The 18,979-nt window shown below is 48.8% G+C and overlaps 1 protein-coding gene across 1 annotated transcript in view; it reads left to right on the plus strand.

Moving 5' to 3' along the window:
• LOC144486348 (tubulointerstitial nephritis antigen-like) overlaps positions 1-18,979 on the plus strand; it is a 206,559-nt gene that overhangs the window by 15,905 nt on the left and 171,675 nt on the right. Inside the window, exon 3 of the mRNA XM_078204381.1 lies at positions 2,674-2,797. Coding sequence (XP_078060507.1) covers positions 2,674-2,797 — 124 coding nt within the window. The remainder of the gene's footprint in view (positions 1-2,673; positions 2,798-18,979) is intronic.

The following is an 18,979-nucleotide window of genomic DNA, read 5'->3' on the forward strand; positions in this document are numbered from 1 at the left end:
CCAACCATGCAGCACTCTCCCTGTACTGGAGCAGTAATGCTGTCCTAGACAGTGGGGCTTGAAACCATGACATTCTGATTTAGAAGCTAGAATGCTGTCACTGAGCCACATGGGACTTTGTATTGGACGAGCAGCCGAATATCTAAGAAACATCCTCTGCTGAAATCCACAGCCCTGACCCTGACTGAATTGACACAAAGAAAGAGATGGGGATGATCAGGAGCAAGTCAAGGATAGGACTGCAGAACAGAAGTCAGGTAGATGTCCATGCCGGCAGTGGCGGGGGAGGGGTTGCTGGTGGGCCAGTGAAAACACCAGCAAGATTTCAGCAAAAGTTTCTTCATCTGAATGTACAATTATTTGCAATAAGGTAGATAAATTAATGGTACAAATAGAGGTAAATGATTTATTCATCACTATTAAGGGACATGGCTACAAGGTACAAAGGTTGGGAATTAAATATTCCCGGGTATAAATCTTTTGATGTGCAGATGCCGGCGTTGGACTGGGGTAAACACAGTAAGGAGTCTAACAACACCAGGTTAAAGTCCAACATTGTTAGACTCCTTACTGTATAAATCTTTTGAGCAGACAGACAGAATGGGCTAGTTTTGATAGTAAAGGATGGCACAAGGACATTAGTGAGAAATGATCTGGTCTCTAAAGATCCTGAAGTAGAATCAGTATAGGTGGAAATTAGGAATAGCAAGAATCAAAAACACAGGCATGAGTAGTTTATAGGTCCCTGACAGTAGTTATACCATTGCACAGAGCATCAAACAAGAAATTATTGGAGCTTGTAACAAAAGCAACATAATAGCTGTGGGGGGCTTTAATCTTCATATAAAGGAAGATGGTTGTGGTAGTTGGAGGCCCATCACTTCAGCTCCATGACATCACTGCAGGAGTTCCTTAGGGAAGTGTCCTAGGCCCAACCATCTTCAACTACTTCATCAATGACATTCCCTTCATTATAAGTGGAAATATTCACTGATGATTGCACAATGTTCAGCAGCATTCACAACCCATCAGGTACTGAAGCAGTCCATGTCCAAATGCAGCAAGGCCTGGACAATGTTCAGGCTTGGGCTGATAAGTGGTAAGTAGGATTTGTGCCACACATGTGCCAGACAATGACCATCTCCAACATGAGAAAATCCAACCATCACCCCTTGACATTCAATGGCATCCTCATCTCTAAATTCCCCACTATTCACATTAGCACGGGAAGAGGATTGATTAACGGATAGAAAGCAGAGTGGGAATAAATGCGGCATTGAACAGTGGAATGCCATAAGGATCAGTGCTAGGGCCTCAGCTATTTACAATCTATATTAAGAGTCAGAGAGTAATGTATCTAATTTTGCTGATGATACCAAGCTAGATGGGAAGGGAAGTTGTGAGGAGGACACAGAAAGGCTGCAGAGAGTTATAGACAGATTAAATGAGTAGACAATAAGATGGCAGGCATGATACAATGTAGGGAAGTGTGGAGTTATTCACTTTTGTTGTAAGAATAGAAAAGCAGAATGTTTTTTTAAAAGGTGGGAAACTTCGAAGTCAGAGTCATAAAGCCACAGAAATGGCCCTTTGGCCCATCGAGAGTGTTGATGATCGGAAAGATTGGATGCAATCATACAGGGAACGCAGAAAGTTCGCATGCGGGTACAGCAAGAAATTAGGAAGGCTAATGACACATTGTCCTTTAATGAAAGGGGATTGGGATACAAGAATATAGATGCCTGAATACAATTGTACAGGGTTTTGGTGAGAGCACATCTGGAATATTTGTGGCATTTTGGTCTCCACACTTGTTAATGTTAATAGTTAAGTTGCTTCATTTGTTAGAGTTATAGTTAAACTAAATTAAATAAATGTGCTTTACTATAATAGATGCCTACTCTCTGTCAGTGGAATCACTGCTGGAAGGAAATATCCTTTCCTCACATGTACACCAAAGTAGAAAAGTTATTGGGGTCTAGTTGAGCTTTCTAATGTAACTTGGGCTTCTCATCCCGGACCCGAACAAATGATCACTGCCCTCGACATATTTGCTTTCTGACACCTGATTCACGTCATCTGCCCCATTCCCCAGAAGCAGCAATGCTTCCTTCCATGTTGGACTGGAGACAGACTGCTGCAGAAAATTCTTCTGATTCACACTCCAAGGACACTGGCCCCTCTCTGCCTTTAGACTATTACTATCCCATTCTCTATCAGGATAATTAAAGTCCACCATTATCACTGCTCTGTAGATTATGCATCTCCTAATTTTATAAATGTGTTCCTCTAATTCTGAGCTAATAACCTGGAGGAAACACTCAACAATGTCGCAGTATCTCTTTTGTTTCCCAGCTCGAACCAGGTCGATTTTGTTATTGACAACTCATGGACATCCTGTTTCTCCAGCTCTGTAATTATCCATCCCTAACAGCACTGTGGGTGTACCTACACCACATGGACTGCAACAGTTGAAGAAGATGGCTCAAGGACAATTAGGGAAGGGCAATAAATGTTGGCCCAGCCACGTTCCAAGAACAAATATAAAAAAGAACCAGGAAAGTCCAAGCCTCACTGTGCTCAATGTGATTTCAGTCATTCATGTCAATCAGGTTTGTCTCCAGCTCTGTCCCTGTGGCCGGCCGTTTACAACAGATTTCCCTCATCTTTCAGATGAACATGGATGGTAATGACCTCCTTCCCAGGAACTTCAACGCAGCAGAGAAATGGCCAGGAATGATCCATGAGCCCATGGACCAGGGCAACTGTGCAGCATCATGGGCATTCTCCACAGCAGGTAAGAGCAACAACCTGCGGGGGGGCAATAGGGTGTCACAGTGAGGGGTGTGGGGTGTATCAGAGTTACAGTGAGGGGTGTGGGGTATATCAGAGTTACAGTGAGGGGTGTGGGGTATATCAGAGTGTCACAGTGAGGGGTGTGGGGTATATCAGAGTGTTACAGTGAGGGGTGTGGGGTATATCAGAGTGTTACAGTGAGGGGTGTGGGGTATATCAGAGCGTTACAGTGAGGGGTGTGGGGTATATCAGTGTGTTACAGTGAGGGGTGTGGGGTATATCAGAATGTTACAGTGAGGGGTGTGGTGTATATCAGAGTGTTACAGTGAGGGGTGTGGGGTATATCAGAATGTTACAGTGAGGGGTGTGGGGTATATCAGAGTTACAGTGAGGGGTGTGGGGTATATCAGAGTGTTACAGTGAGGGGTATGGGGTATATCAGAGTTCACAGTGAGGGGTGTGGGGTATATCAGAGTGTTACAGTGAGGGGTGTGGGGTATATCAGAGAGTTACAGTGAGGGGTGTGGGGTATATCAGAGTCTCACAGTGAGGGATGTGGGGTATATCAGAGTGTTACAGTGAGGGGTATGGGGTATATCAGAGGGTTACAGTGAGGGGTGTGGGGTATACCAGAGAGTTACAGTGAGGGGTGTGGGGTATATCAGAGTCTCACAGTGAGGGATGTGGGGAATATCAGAGTGTTACAGTGAGGGGTGTGGGGTATATCAGAGTCTCACAGTGAGGGATGTGGGGTATATCAGAGTGTTATAGTGAGGGGTGTGGGGTATATCAGAATTAGAGTGAGGGGTATGGGGTATATCAGAAGGTTACAGTGAGGTGTGTGGGGTATATCAGAATGGCACAGTGAGGGGTATGGGGTATATCAGTGTGTTACAGTGAGGGGGTGTTTGGTATATCAGATGTTACAGTGAGGGGTGTGGGGTATATCAGAGTGTTACAGTGAGGGGGTGTGAGGTATATCAGAGTGTTACAGTGAGGGGTATGGGGTATATCAGAATGTCACAGTGAGGGGTATGGGGTATATCAGTCTGTTACAGTGAGGGGGTGTGGGGTATATCAGATGTTACAGTGAGGGGTGTGGGGTATATCAGAGTGTTACAGTGAGGGGGTGTGAGGTATATCAGAGTGTTACAGTGAGGGGTGTGGGGTCTATCAGTGAGGGGTGTGGGGTATATAAGAATGTTACAGTGAGGGCTGTGGGGCATATCAGGATGTGATACATTGAGGGGTGTGGGGTATATCAGAGTGTTACAATGAAGGGGGGTATGGGGTATATCAGAGAGTTACAGTGAGAGGTGTGGGGTATATCAGAGTGTTACAGTGAGGGGTTTGGGGTCTATCAGAGTGTAACAGTGAGGGGTGTGGGGTATATCAGTGTGTCACAGTGAGGGATGTGGGGTATATAAGAATGTTACAGTGAGGGGTGTGGGGTATATCAGAGTGTTACAATGAGGGGTGTGGGGTATATCAGAGTGTTACAGTGAGGGGTTTGGGGTCTATCAGAGTGTAACAGTGAGGGGTGTGGGGTATATCAGTGTGTCACAGTGAGGGATGTGGGGTATATAAGAATGTTACAGTGAGGGGTGTGGGGTATATCAGAGTGTTACAATGAGGGGTGTGGGGTATATCAGAGTGTTACAGTGAGGGGTGTGGGGTATATCAGAGTGTTACAGTGAGGGGTGTGGGGTATATCAGAGTGTTACAGTGAGGGGTGTGGGATATATCAGAGTGTTACAGTGGGGGGTGTGGGGTATATCAGAGTTAGAGTGAGGGGCATGGGGTATATCAGTGTGTTACAGTGAGGGGTGTGCGGAATATCAGAGTTAGAGTGAGGGGCATGGGGTATATCAGTGTGTTACAGTGAGGGGTTTGGGGTATATCAGAGTGTCACAGTGAGGGGTGTGGGGCATATAAGAATGTTACAGTGAGGGGTGTGGGGTATATCAGAGTCTCACAGTGAGGGGTGTGGGGTATATCAGTGTGTTACAGTGAGGGGTTTGGGGTATATCAGAGTGTTACAGTGAGGGGTGTGGGGTATATCAAGAGTGTCACAGTGAGGGGTGTGGGGCATATAAGAATGTTACAGTGAGGGGTGTGGGGTATATCAGAGTGTTACAGTGAGGGGTGTGGGGTATATCAGAGTGTGACAGTGAGGGGTGTGGGGTATATCAGTGTGTTACAGTGAGATGTGTGCGGTATATCAGTGTTACAGTGATGGGGGTGGGGTATATCAGAGTGTTACAGTGAGGGGTGTGGGGTATATCAGCGTGTTACAGTGAGGGGTGTGGGGTATATCAGAGAGTTACAGTGAGGGGTGTGGGGTATATCAGAGTCTCACAGTGAGGGATGTGTGGTATATCAGAGTGTTACAGTGAGGGGTGTGGGGTATATCAGAATTAGAGTGAGGGGTATGGGGTACATCAGAGTGTTACAGTGAGGGGTATGCGGTATATCAGAGGGTTACAGTGAGGGGTATGGGGTGTATCAGAGTGTTACAGTGAGGGGTGTGGGGTATATCGGTGTGTTACAGTGAGGGGGTGTGGGATATGAATATCCAGGGGTATCAGGCGTTTAGGAAGAATAGACAGGAAGGAAAAGGTGGTGGGGTCGCGCTATTAATAAGAGATAATATCAGGGTAGTACTGAGGGATGACATAGGCTCTGAGGAACAAAACGTGGAATCATTATGGGTAGAGATGAGGAATAGTAGAGGGAGAAAGACACTAGTAGGTGTGGTATATAGGCCCCCAAATAATAATGTTGAGGTAGGGAGGGCTATAAACAAGCAGATAAGGGATGCGTGTAAAAACGGAACGGCAATAATCATGGGGGACTTCAACATGCACATTGACTGGCAGACTCAAGTCGGTAAGGGTGGAATGGAGGAAGAGTTCTTAGAATGCTGTCGGGATAGTTTCCTTGAACAGCATGTTACGGAACCGACGAGGGAACGAGCTATTTTGGATCTGGTATTGTGTAACGAGGTAGGTAGAATTAAGGCTCTTATTGTGAAGGACCCTCTTGGGTCTAGTGACCACAATATGGTCGAATTTCTGATTCAGATGGAAGAGGAGAAAGTTTGGTCCCAAACCAGTGTCCTCTGTTTGAACAGAGGGAAATATGATAGGATGAGGGATGAATTGGCTAAGGTAGACTGGGAGAGCAGGCTGGCAGGTAGGATAGCTGAGGAACAGTGGAGGATTTTTAAGGAGATCCTTTTCAGTTCTCAGCAAAAATATATTCCAGCAAAAAACAAGGATTGTAAGAAAAGGGAGAACCAGCCGTGGATAACGAAGGAAATAAAGGAGAGTATTAAAATAAAAACAGCTGCGTACAGAGTGGCCAAAAATAGTGGAGAAACAAGTGATTGGGAAAAATTTAAGAAACAACAAAGAGAGACTAAGAAAGCGATAAAGAAAGGAAGGATAGACTATGAAGCTAGGCTAGCAATTAATATAAAAAATGATAGTAAAAGTTTTTATAAATATATAAAAAGGAATAGAGTGGCTAGAGTGAATGTTGGACCCTTGGAGGACGAGAGGGGGGAGTTAATAGTGGGAAATGAGGATATGGCTGAGTCTTTAAATAAGTTTTTTGTGTCGGTCTTCACGGTGGAGGACACAAATAGTTTGCCAAATATTAACGATAGAGGGTTGGCAGCAGGAGAAATACTTAATACAATTAATGTTACCAGAGAGGCAGTGCTGGGTAGACTAATGGGACTGAAGGTGGACAAGTCCCCGGGTCCGGATGGAATGCATCCCAGGGTATTGAAAGAAATGTCAGAGGTAATAGTGGATGCGTTAGTGATTATTTATCAAAACTCGTTGCATTCTGGGGTAGTGCCGGTTGATTGGAAAACGGCTAATGTTACGCCGCTGTTTAAAAAAGGAAGGAGACAAAAGGCGGGTAACTATAGGCCGGTCAGCTTAACGTCTGTAGTAGGGAAAATGCTGGAATCCATTATTAAAGAGGAGATAGCAGGGCATCTGGATAGAAATGGTTCGATCAATCAGACGCAGCATGGATTCATGAGGGGAAAGACGTGCTTGACGAACATGTTGGATTTTTATGAAGATGTGACTAGGGCGGTTGATGGAGGAGAACCGGTGGATGCGGTGTTTTTGGATTTCCAAAAGGCGTTTGATAAGGTGCCCCATAAAAGGCTGCTGAAGAAGATTAGGGCACACGGAGTTGGGGGTAGTGTGTTAAAGTGGATTGGGGACTGGCTATCCGACAGGAAGCAAAGAGTCGGAATAAATGGGTGTTTTTCCGGTTGGAGGAAGGTAACTAGTGGCGTGCCGCAGGGATCGGTACTCGGGCCGCAACTATTTACCATTTATATAGATGATCTGGAGGAGGGGACGGAGTGTAGGGTAACGAAGTTTGCAGACGACACAAAGATAAATGGAAAAGTGAATCGTGTGGAGGACGGAGAAGATCTGCAGAGAGATTTGGACAGGCTGAGTGAGTGGGCGAGGATATGGCAAATGGAGTATAACGTTGACAAATGCGAGGTTATACACTTTGGAGGAAATAATAACAAATGGGATTACTATCTCAATGGAAACAAATTAAAACATGCTACCGTGCAAAGGGACCTGGGGGTCCTTGTGCATGAGACGCAAAAGCCCAGTCTGCAGGTACAACAGGTGATCAAGAAGGCAAATGGGATGTTGGCCTATATCGCGAGGGGGATAGAATATAAAAGCAGGGATGTCTTGATGCACCTGTACAGGGCATTGGTGAGGCCGCAGCTGGAATACTGTGTGCAGTATTGGTCCCCTTATATGAGGAAGGATATATTGGCATTGGAGGGAGTGCAGAGAAGGTTCACCAGGTTGATACCGGAGATGAGGGGTTTGGATTATGAGGAGAGGCTGAGGAGATTGGGTTTGTACTCGTTGGAGTTTAGAAGGATGAGGGGGGATCTTATGGAGACTTATAAGATAATGCGGGGGCTGGATAGGGTGGAGGCGGAGAGATTCTTTCCACTTAGTAAGGAAGTTAAAACTAGAGGACACAGCCTCAAAATAAAGGGGGGTCGGTTTAAGACAGGGTTGAGGAGGAACTTCTTCTCCCAGAGGGTGGTGAATCTCTGGAATTCTCTGCCCACTGAGGTGGTGGAGGCTACCTCGCTGAACATGTTTAAAGCGCGGATGGATGGATTCCTGATCGGTAAGGGAATTAAGGGTTATGGGGATCAGGCGGGTAAGTGGTACTGATCCACGTCAGATCAGCCATGATCTTATTGAATGGCGGGGTAGGCTCGAGGGGCTAGATGGCCTACTCCTGCACCTATTTCTTATGTTCTTATATCAGAGTGTTACAGTGAGGGGTATGGGGTATATCAGAGTCTCACAGTGAGGGGTGTGGGGTATATCAGAGTCTCACAGTGAGGGGTGTGGGATATATCAGAGTGTCACAGTGAGGGGGTGTGGGATATATCAGAGTGTTACAGTGAGGGGGTGTGAGGTATATCAGAGTGTTACAGTGAGGGGTATGGGGTATATCAGAGTGTTACAGTGAGGGGTGTGGGATATATCAGAGTGTTACAGTGAGGGGGTGTGAGGTATATCAGAGTGTTACAGTGAGGGGTATGGGGTATATCAGAGTGTTACAGTGAGGGGTGTGGGATATATCAGAGTGTTACAGTGAGGGGGTGTGAGGTATATCAGAGTGTTACAGTGAGGGGTGTGGGGTATATAAGTGAGGGGTGTGGGGTATATAAGAATGTTACAGTGAGGCGTGTGGGGTATATCAGAGTCTCACAGTGAGGGGTGTGACGTATATCAGAGCTACAGTGAGGGGTATGGGGTTTATCAGAGTGTTATAGCGAGGGGTGTGGGGTATATCAGAATTAGAGTGAGGGGTATGGGGTATATCAGAGTGTTACAGTGAGGGGTGTGGGGTATATCAGAGTGTTACAGTGAGGGATGTGGGGTATATAAGTGAGGGGTGTGGGGTATATAAGAATGTTACAGTGAGGCGTGTGGGGTTTATCAGAGTCTCACAGTGAGGGGTGTGACGTATATCAGAGCTACAGTGAGGGGTATGGGGTTTATCAGAGTGTTATAGTGAGGGGTGTGGGGTATATCAGAATTAGAGTGAGGGGTATGGGGTATATCAGAGTGTTACAGTGAGGGGTGTGGGGTATATCAGAGTGTTACAGTGAGGGGTGTGGGGTATATCAGTGAGGGGTGTGGGGTATATAAGAATGTTGCAGTGAGGGGTATTGTGTTTATCAGACTGTTACAGTGAGGGGTGTGGGGTATATCAGAGTGTTACAGTGAGGGATGTGGGGTATTTCAGTGTGTTACAGTGAGGGGTGTGGGGTATATCAGTGTGTTACAGTGAGGGGTGTGGAATATATCAGTGTGTCACAGTGAGGGGTGTGGGAAAAATCAGAGTGTTACAGTGAGGGGTATGGGGAATATCAGAGTGTTACAGTGAGGGGTATGGGGTATATCAGAGTGTTACAGTGAGGGGTGTGGGGAATATCAGAGTGTTACAGTGAGGGGGGTATGGGGTATATCAGAGTGTTACAGTGAGGGGTGTGGGGTATATCAGAGTGTTACAGTGAGGGGTTTGGGGTCTATCAGAGTGTAACAGTGAGGGGTGTGGGGTATATCAGAGTGTCACAGTGAGGGGTGTGGGGTATATAAGAATGTTACAGTGAGGGGTGTGGGGTATATCAGTGTGTCACAGTGAGGGGTGTGGGGTATATCAGAGTGTTACAATGAGGGGTGTGGGGTATATCAGAGTGTTACAGTGAGGGGTGTGGGGTATATCAGAGTGTTACAGTGAGGGGTTTGGGGTCTATCAGAGTGTAACAGTGAGGGGTGTGGGGTATATCAGAGTGTCACAGTGAGCGGTGTTGTAGAGTGTTACAGTGAGGGGTGTGGGGTATATCAGAGTGTTACAGTGAGGGGTGTGGGCTATATCGGTGTGTTACAGTGAGGGGGTGTGAGATATATCAGAGTGTTACAGTGACGGGGTGTGGGGTATATCAGAGTGTTACAGTGAGGGGTGTGGGGTATATAAGTGAGGGGTGTGGGGTATATAAGAATGTTACACTGAGGGGTGTGGGGTATATCAGAGTGTTACAGTGAGGCGTGTGGGCTATATCATAGTGTTACAGTGAGGGGTGTGGGGTATATCAGAGTGTTACAGTGAGGTGTGTGGGGTATATCACAATGTTACACTGAGGGGTGTGGGTATATCACAATGTTACAGTGAGGGATGTGGGGTATATCAGTGTTACAGTGAGCGGTGTGGGGTATATCAGTGTTACAGTGAGGGGTGTGGGGTATATCAGTGTTACAGTGAGCGGTGTGGGGTATATAAGAATGTTACAGTGAGGGGTGTGGGGTATATCAGAGTGTTACAGTAAGGTGTGTGGGTATATCAGAGTGGTACAGTGAGGGGTGTGGGGTATATCAGAGTGTCACAGTGAGGGGTGTGGGCTACATCGGTGTGTTCCAGTTAGGAGATGTGGGGTATATCAGAGTGTTACAGTGAGGGGGTGTGAGGTATATCAGAGTGTTGCAGTGAGGGGTGTGGCGTATATCAGAGTGTTACAGTGAGGGGTGTGGGGTATATCAGTGAGGGGTGTGGGGTATATCAGAGTGTTACAGTGAGGGGTGTGGGGTATATCAGAGTGTCACAGTGAGGGATGTTCGGTATTTCAGTGTGTTACAGTGAGGGGTGTGGGGTATATCAGAGTGTTACAGTGAGGGGTGTGGGCTACATCGGTGTGTTCCAGTTAGGAGATGTGGGGTATATCAGAGTGTTACAGTGAGGGGGTGTGAGGTATATCAGAGTGTTGCAGTGAGGGGTGTGGCGTATATCAGAGTGTTACAGTGAGGGGTGTGGGGTATATCAATGAGGGGTGTGGGGTATATCAGAGTGTTACAGTGAGGGGTGTGGGGTATATCAGAGTGTCACAGTGAGGGATGTTCGGTATTTCAGTGTGTTACAGTGAGGGATGTTCGGTATTTCAGTGTGTTACAGTGAGGGGTGTGGGGTATATCAGAGTGTTACAGTGAGGGGTGTGGGGTATATCAGAGTGTTACAGTGAGGGGTGTGGGGTATATCAGTGTGTTACAGTGAGGGGTGTGGGGTATATCAGTGTGCTACAGTGAGGGGGTGTGTGTGGGGTATATCAGAGTGTTACAGTGAGGGGTGTGGGGTATATCAGAGTGTTACAGTGAGGGATGTTCGGTATTTCAGTGTGTTACAGTGAGGGGTGTGGGGTATATCAGAGTGTTACAGTGAGGGGTGTGGGGTATATCAGTGTGTTACAGTGAGGGGTGTGGGGTATATCAGTGTGCTACAGTGAGGGGGTGTGTGTGGGGTATATCAGTGTGTTACAGTGAGGGGTGTGGGGTATATCAGAGTGTTACAGTGAGGGGTGTGGGGTATATCAGAGTGTTACAGTGAGGGGTGTGGGGTATGTCAGTGTGTTACAGTGAGATGTGTGCGGTATATCAGTGTGTTACAGTGATGGGGTGGGGTATATCAGAGTGTTACAGTGAGGGGTCTGGGGTATATCAGAGAGTTACAGTGAGGGGTGTGGGGTATATCAGAGTCTCACAGTGAGGGACGTGTGGTATATCAGAGTGTTACAGTGAGGGGTGTGGGGTATATCAGAATTAGAGTGAGGGGTATGGGGTACATCAGAGTGTTACAGTGATGTGTGTGGGGTATATCAGAGTGTTACAGTGAGGGGTATGCGATATATCAGAGGGTTACAGTGAGGGGTGTGGGGTATATAAGTGAGGGGTGTGGGGTATATAAGAATGTTACAGTGAGGGGTGTGGGATATATCAGAGTGTTACAGTGAGGGGTGTGGGGTATATCAGTGTGTTACAGTGAGGGGTGTGGGGTATATCAGAGTGTTACAGTGAGGGGTGTGGGGTATATCAGAGTGTTACAGTGAGGGGTGTGGGGTATATCAGAGTGTTACAGTGAGGGGTGTGGGGTATATCAGTGTGTTACAGTGAGGGGTGTGGGATATATCAGAGTGTCACAGTGAGGGGTGTGGGGTATATCAGTGTGTTACAGTGAGGGGTGTGGGGTATATCAGAGTGTTACAGTGAGGGGTGTGGGGTATATCAGAGTGTTACAGTGAGGGGTGTGGGGTATATCACTGTGTTACAGTGAGGGGTGTGGGATATATCAGAGTGTCGCAGGGAGGGGTGTGGGATATATCAGAGTGTTACAATGAGGGGTGTGGGGTATATCAGAGTGTTACAGTGAGGGGTGTGGGGTATATAAGAATGTTACAGTGAGGTGTGTGGGGTATATCAGAGTCTGACAGTGAGGGGTGTGGGGTATATCAGAGTTACAGTGAGGGGAGTGCGCTATATCAGTGTGTTAGAGTGAGGGGTGTGCGGAATATCAGAGTTAGAGTGAGGGGTATGGGGTATATCAGAGTGCTACAGTGAGGGGTGTGGGGTATATCAGAGAGTTACAGCGAGGGGTGTGGGGTATATCAGAGTGTCACAGTGAGGGGTGTGGGGTATATCAGTGTGTTACAGTGAGGGGTGTTGTGTATATCAGAGTGTTACAGTGAGGGGTGTGGGGTATATCAGAGTTACAGTGAGGAGTGTGGGGTATATCAAAGTGTTACAGTGAGGCGTGTGGGGTATATCAGAGTCTCACAGTGAGGGGTGTGGGGTATATAAGAATGTTACACTGAGGGGTATGGGGTATATCTGAGTGTTACAGTGAGGGGTGTGGGGTATATCAGAATTAGAGTGAGGGGTATGGGGTATATCAGAGTGTTACAGTGAGGTGTGTGGGGTATATCAGAGTGTTACAGTGAGGGGTATGGGGTATATCAGAGTGTCACAGTGAGGGGTATGGGGTATATCAGTGTGTTACAGTGAGGGGGTGTGGGGTATATTAGAATGTTACAGTGAGGGCTGTGGGGTATATCAGAGTGTTACAGTGAGGGGTGTGCAGTATATCAGTGTGTTCCATTGATGGGGGTGGGGTATATCAGAATGTTACAGTGAGGGGTGTGGGGTATATCAGAGTGTTACACTGAGGGGTGTGGGGTATATCAGAGTGTTACAGTGAGGGGTGTAGGGTATATCAGTGTGTTACAGTGAGATGTGTGCGGTATATCAGTGTGTTAGAGTGATGGGGGTGGGGTATATCAGAGTGTTACAGTGAGGGCTGTGGGGTATATCAGAGTGTTACAGTGAGGGGTGTGGTGTATATCAGAGAGTTACAGTGAGGGGTGTGGGGTATATCAGAGTCTCACAGTGAGGGACGTGTGGTATATCAGAGTGTTACAGTGATGCGCGACAATTAAGCACGTGGAACCAAGGCTTCGATATTGAAGGCTTTTATTGTGTAACAATGGAACTACTAACACGAATACACCAGTTCAGACTGAAGGGGTCCTGCCGGAGCAGAGGGTCTTATACCTCGCCACCGGAGGCGGGACCCCACTGGAATGTGCCATGATAACACTTATAACAGGTAAACACCCTAACCCAACAACATTGTACAACCCCCACAGTAACAACACCCTAGCCCAACAGTAACATAATAACAACCCCCAGTGGTGAACCAACGATGGTTCACCACATTCACCCTTCCTTTAAGAACAAAAGGTGGCGGGGTGCAAGAAAAAAACAGGTCATATAAACAGAATTCACAAGTCCAGACGGTCTGGAGGACCGCACCGACGCTGTGATCTCCTCAAAACCGGTTGCGAAACCGGAGCAGGTGCTTGCGGTGGCGTTCTTTCCAAAACAACGTCTGGCTGTCCCCTCAAGGACTCCCGGGCCGGCTGGCCCTGGTGAGGCGATGGTGCAGGGGATCCTGGAACCTTTGGTGGTGGTGGTGATGATGGTGGCGCCGATCTCCGAGTCTCAGGCAAGCTGTACATGGGAGTAAAAGTGTTATGCACTGGTCCCGGTGCTGACCGCGCCACGTCTGGGGAAGCAATGAGGAGTAGTGGATTCGTGACTGGGGGAATAGGAGCGACAGGAGTTGCTACGTCCCCTGCGGGCGCCAGGTCTCTAATGGAGACAGTGTCCTCTCGCCCGTCAGGATATGCCACATAGGCATACTGAGGGTTGGCGTGGAGGAGTTGGACTGGTTTGACCAAGGGGTCGGACCTGCGAGCCCTCACATGTCGCCGCAGAAGGACGGGTCCTGGGTACGTCAACCAGGCTGGCAATGAGGTTCCCGAGGACGACTTCTGAGGGAATGAGAACATCCTCGCGTGGGGAGTAGCATTGGTTGCCGTACACAGGAGGGAGCGGATAGAATGGAGCGCATTTGGAAGGACCTCCTGCCAACGGGAGACTGGAAGGCCCCTGGATTTCAGTGCCAGTAGGACAGCCTTCCAGACTGTAGCATTCTCCCTTTCCACCTGTCCGTTACCCCTAGGGTTGTAGCTCGTGGTTCTACTAGAGGCAATCCCGAATGAGAGCAGGAATTGCCTCAAGTCGTTGCTCATGAACGACGAGCACCTGTCGCTATGAATGTAGCAGGGGTACCCGAACAGGGTAAAAAGCTCACTGAATGCCTTGATGACGGTGGCAGTCGACGTGTCCGCACAGGGGACAACAAACGGAAACCGGGAATACTCATCTATTATGTTGAGGAAATAGACATTCCGGTCCGTTGAGGGAAGGGGGCCCTTAAAATCCACACTCAGCCTCTCAAAAGGGCGAGTGGCCTTGACCAATTGTGCCCGGTCTGGTCGATAAAAGTGTGGTTTGCATTCTGCGCAAATCCGACAGCTTCTCGTCACTGACCTGACATCCTCCACCGAGTAGGGCAGGTTGCGGGCTTTGACGAAGTGGTAGAGTCTGGTGACTCCAGGATGACACAGATCATTGTGGAGAGCCTTCAAGCGGTCCTCCTGCATGATGGCGCATGTTCCGCGCGAGAGGGCATCCGAGGGCTCATTGAGCTTCCCTGGACGATACATAATATCGTAATTATAGGTGGAGAGCTCAATTCTCCACCGCAAGATCTTATCGTTCTTGATCTTGCCCCTCTGCGTGTTGCTGAACATAAACGCCACGGATCGTTGATCCGTGATCAGGGTGAACCGCTTCCCTGCCAGGTAATGGCGCCAGTGTCTGACTGCCTCCACAATGGCCTGAGCCTCCTTCTCCACCGCTGAGTGCCGAATTTCGGGGCCTTGAAGGGTGCGGGAAAAGAACGCGACGGGCCTGCCTGCCTGGTTTAGTGTGGCGGCTAGGGCGAAATCAGATGCATCACTCTCCACCTGGAAAGGGATGGATTCATCCACTGCGTGCATCGTGGCTTTCGAGATGTCGCTTTTCAAAGCCTTGAAGGCCAATTGGGCCTCCGGCGTAAGTGGGAAGGTCGTGGACTTAATGAGCGGACGAGCTTTGTCCGCGTAGTTGGGGACCCACTGTGCATAATACGAAAAGAACCCGAGGCATCTCCTCAGTGCTTTCGTGCTAGCGGGCAAGGGAAGTTCAGTAAGTGGGCGCATACGGTCTGGATCAGGGCCAATGACCCCATTTTCCACCACGTATCCGAGGATGGCTAACCTGCGCGTACGGAATACGCACTTCTCCCTGTTATAGGTCAGATTCAGGCGAGATGCAGTGCGCAGAAAGTGTTGGAGATTCGTGTCGTGGTCCTGCTGGTCATGGCCGCAGATGGTGACGTTATCCAGGTACGGGAAGGTAGCCCGCAACCCGTTCTGGTCCACCATTCGGTCCATAGCACGCTGGAAGACCGAGACCCCATTGGTGACACCAAATGGAACCCTGAGGAATTGGTATAGACGACCATCCGCCTCAAAAGCCGTATATTGTCGGTCCTCTGGGCGGATGGGGAGTTGATGGTAGGCGGACTTAAGGTCTATGGTAGAAAACACTCGGTACTGCGCAATCTGATTGACCATATCAGAAATGCGCGGGAGAGGATACGCATCCAGCTGCGTATAACGATTAATGGTCTGACTGTAGTCGATGACCATCCGAGGTTTGTTCCCGCTTTTGACTACCACGACCTGCGCTCTCCACGGACTAGCACTGGCCTGTCTGATCCCTTCCTTGAGGAGCCGCTGAACCTCAGGTCTAATAAAGATCCGGTCCTCAGCGCTGTAACGCCTACTTTTAGTAGCGATGGGCTTGCAGCCAGGTACCAGATTTTTAAAAAGGGATGGTGTAGTGATTTTCAGGGTGGATAGATTGCATGCGGGGCGCTTTGGGCAATTTGGAGGCTGCGGCTGATTCCCTACTGCCAGTGAAGGGAGTGGCCCACCGTACTGTCGGATCACAGTCTTCATGTGGACCATAAAGTTTAGTCTGAGGCGAATTGGCGCACAAAGGTGAGGTAGCACAAGGAGCCTGTATTGCTCGTAAATTGTGCCCTGTACCTCAAGAGTTACCATACATCGTCCTTGGATCGGTACAGACCGGGACCGTGATGCCATGGAAATTGTCTGCTTGGCAGGGAGAACCCGGAGTCCACACCTTTTAGCAGTTTCAGGGTGTATGAAACTTTCGGTGCTCCCACTGTCAAACAGACAATTCACAGTTCGACCACTAACCTTTATATCCATCATGGTATTTTCAAGTCTGTAGTGCCTGGTCTGGTCCAGGGAGATCGACGCCACCGTTGGCCCCTGGGCGTCACTGCATGCTGCCGATGTTGATGCTGAGGACCCCTGCTGGTCGCTCCTAGTCGTCGTGGACCATGATGGCCGCCCCCATGAATCGCACGTGGGCGAGGGCGCCAAACGCAGCGACTCCTGGTGGTCTTCCTCCTCCTCCGTCAGCCACGATGGCGCCGTCCTGGGTTCGCACGTGGTCGGACCTCGTGGGTACTGCGACGCCGAAGGAGATTGTCTCCGTTCTGGAGGGTTACAAGCTGCACTGCCGTTTTTAGGCTTGGACCTGCAGACTTTGCCGTAGTGGCCTTTTTTACCGCACTGGCTGCAGATTGCCGTTCTTGCCGGACACTGTTGCCGTGGATGCTTGGCCCCACCACAAATATAGCATCGCTGGCCACCTGGAGCTGCCGCCGTCGTCGGATCGATCTGGGAGCGCGGGTTAGCGGGGCGAGGAGGGAGCTGAGCTTGCTCCAGCCACGTTGACTGCACGTGGTCCTCGGGGTACAGCGCCAAGCTCTTCGACGCCGCTTCCAGCATCACAGCCATCTCCATTGCTTGGGTCAAGTCGAGTTTCCCCTTTTCCAGCAATTTAAGCCTGATGTACGAGGACCCTACCCCTGCTACGAACGCGTCTCGGGTGAGGTCGTACATGTATTGTTCGGCTGATACGTCTTTACAATCGCAACCCCTGGCAAGCTGCAGGAGCTCATTGGCGTAGTCCTCCATGGTTTCGCCCGACTGCCGACGTCGTGTAGCGAGGAGGTAACGAGCGTGTATCTCGTTGGGTGGCTTCGTGTATCGTTTTTTTAGGAGCTCGACGGCACCCGGGTAAGTGGGAGCTGCACGAATGGCGAGATAAATCGTGTCGCTTACCCTTGCGTGGAGGACCTGGAGTTTATCACTGTCTGTAGTGATAGCTACCGAGGCTGCCAGGTAGTCCTCGAAACACTTCCACCAATGGTCGAATGTGTTAGCGGCACCGACCGCACGTGGGTCCAGTGTCAGACGATCCGGTTTTAAGATCTGTTCCATACTCTTTTTTTTTTGTACAGCTGTGAGTTTTCTGTTAGACAATAAAATTGATGCGCGACAATTAAGCACGTGGAACCAAGGCTTCGATATTGAAGGCTTTTATTGTGTAACAATGGAACTACTAACACGAATACACCAGTTCAGACTGAAGGGGTCCTGCCGGAGCAGAGGGTCTTATACCTCGCCACCGGAGGCGGGACCCCACTGGAATGTGCCATGATAACACTTATAACAGGTAAACACCCTAACCCAACAACATTGTACAACCCCCACAGTAACAACACCCTAGCCCAACAGTAACATAATAACAACCCCCAGTGGTGAACCAACGATGGTTCACGACATACAGTGAGGGGTGTGGGGTATATCAGAATTAGAGTGAGGGGTATGGGGTACATCAGAGTGTTACTGTGAGGTGTGTGGGGTATATCAGAGTGTTACAGTGAGGGGTATGCGGTATATCAGAGGGTTACAGTGTGGGGTATGGGGTGTATCAGAGTGTCACAGTGAGGGGTGTGGTCTATATCGGTGTGTTACAGTGAGGGGGTGTGGGATATATCAGAGTGTTACAGTGAGGGGGTGTGAGGTATATCAGAGTGTTACAGTTAGGGGTGTGGGGTATATCAGAGTGTTACAGTGAGGGGTGTGGGGTATATAAGTGAGGGGTGTGGGGTATATAAGAATGTTACAGTCAGGAGTGTGGGGTATATTAGAGTGTTACAGTGAGGGGTGTGGGGTATATCAGAGTGTTACAGTGAGGGGTCTGGGGTATATCAGTGTGTTACAGTGAGGGGTGTGGGGTATATCAGAGTGTTACAGTGAGGGGTGTGGGGTATATCAGAGTGTTACAGTGAGGGGTGTGGGGTATATCAAAGTGTTACAGTGAGGGGTGTGGGGTATATCAGAGTGTTACAGTGAGTGGTGTGGGGTATATCACTGTGTTACAGTGAGGGGTGTGGGATATATCAGAGTGTCGCAAGGAGGGGTGTGGGGTATATCAGAGTGTTACAGTGAGGGGTGTGGGGTATATCAGAGTGTTACAGTGAGGGGTGTGGGGTATATCAGAGTGTTACAGTGAGGGGTGTGGGGTATATCAGAATGTTACAGTGAGGGGTGTGGGGTATATCAGAGTGTCACAGTGAGGGGGGTATGGGGTATATAAGAATGTTACAGTGAGGGATCAGGGGTATATCAGAGAGTAACAGTGAGGGGTGTGGGGTATATCAGAGTGTTACCGTGAGGGGTGTGGGGTATATCAGAGTGTTACAGTGAGGGGTGTGGGGTATATCAGAGTGTTACAGTGAGGGGTGTGGGGTATATCAGAGTGTTACAGTGAGGGGTGTGGGGTATATCAGAATGTTACAGTGAGGGGTGTGGGGTATATCAGAGTGTTACAGTGAGGGGGTGTGAGGTATATCAGAGTGTTACAATGAGGGGTGTGGGGTCTATCAGTGAGGGGTGTGGGGTATATAAGAATGTTACAGTGAGGGCTGTGGGGCATAT

This window comes from Mustelus asterias, unplaced genomic scaffold (genome assembly GCF_964213995.1).
Source record: "Mustelus asterias unplaced genomic scaffold, sMusAst1.hap1.1 HAP1_SCAFFOLD_318, whole genome shotgun sequence".
NCBI classification, from domain to species: domain Eukaryota; kingdom Metazoa; phylum Chordata; class Chondrichthyes; order Carcharhiniformes; family Triakidae; genus Mustelus; species Mustelus asterias.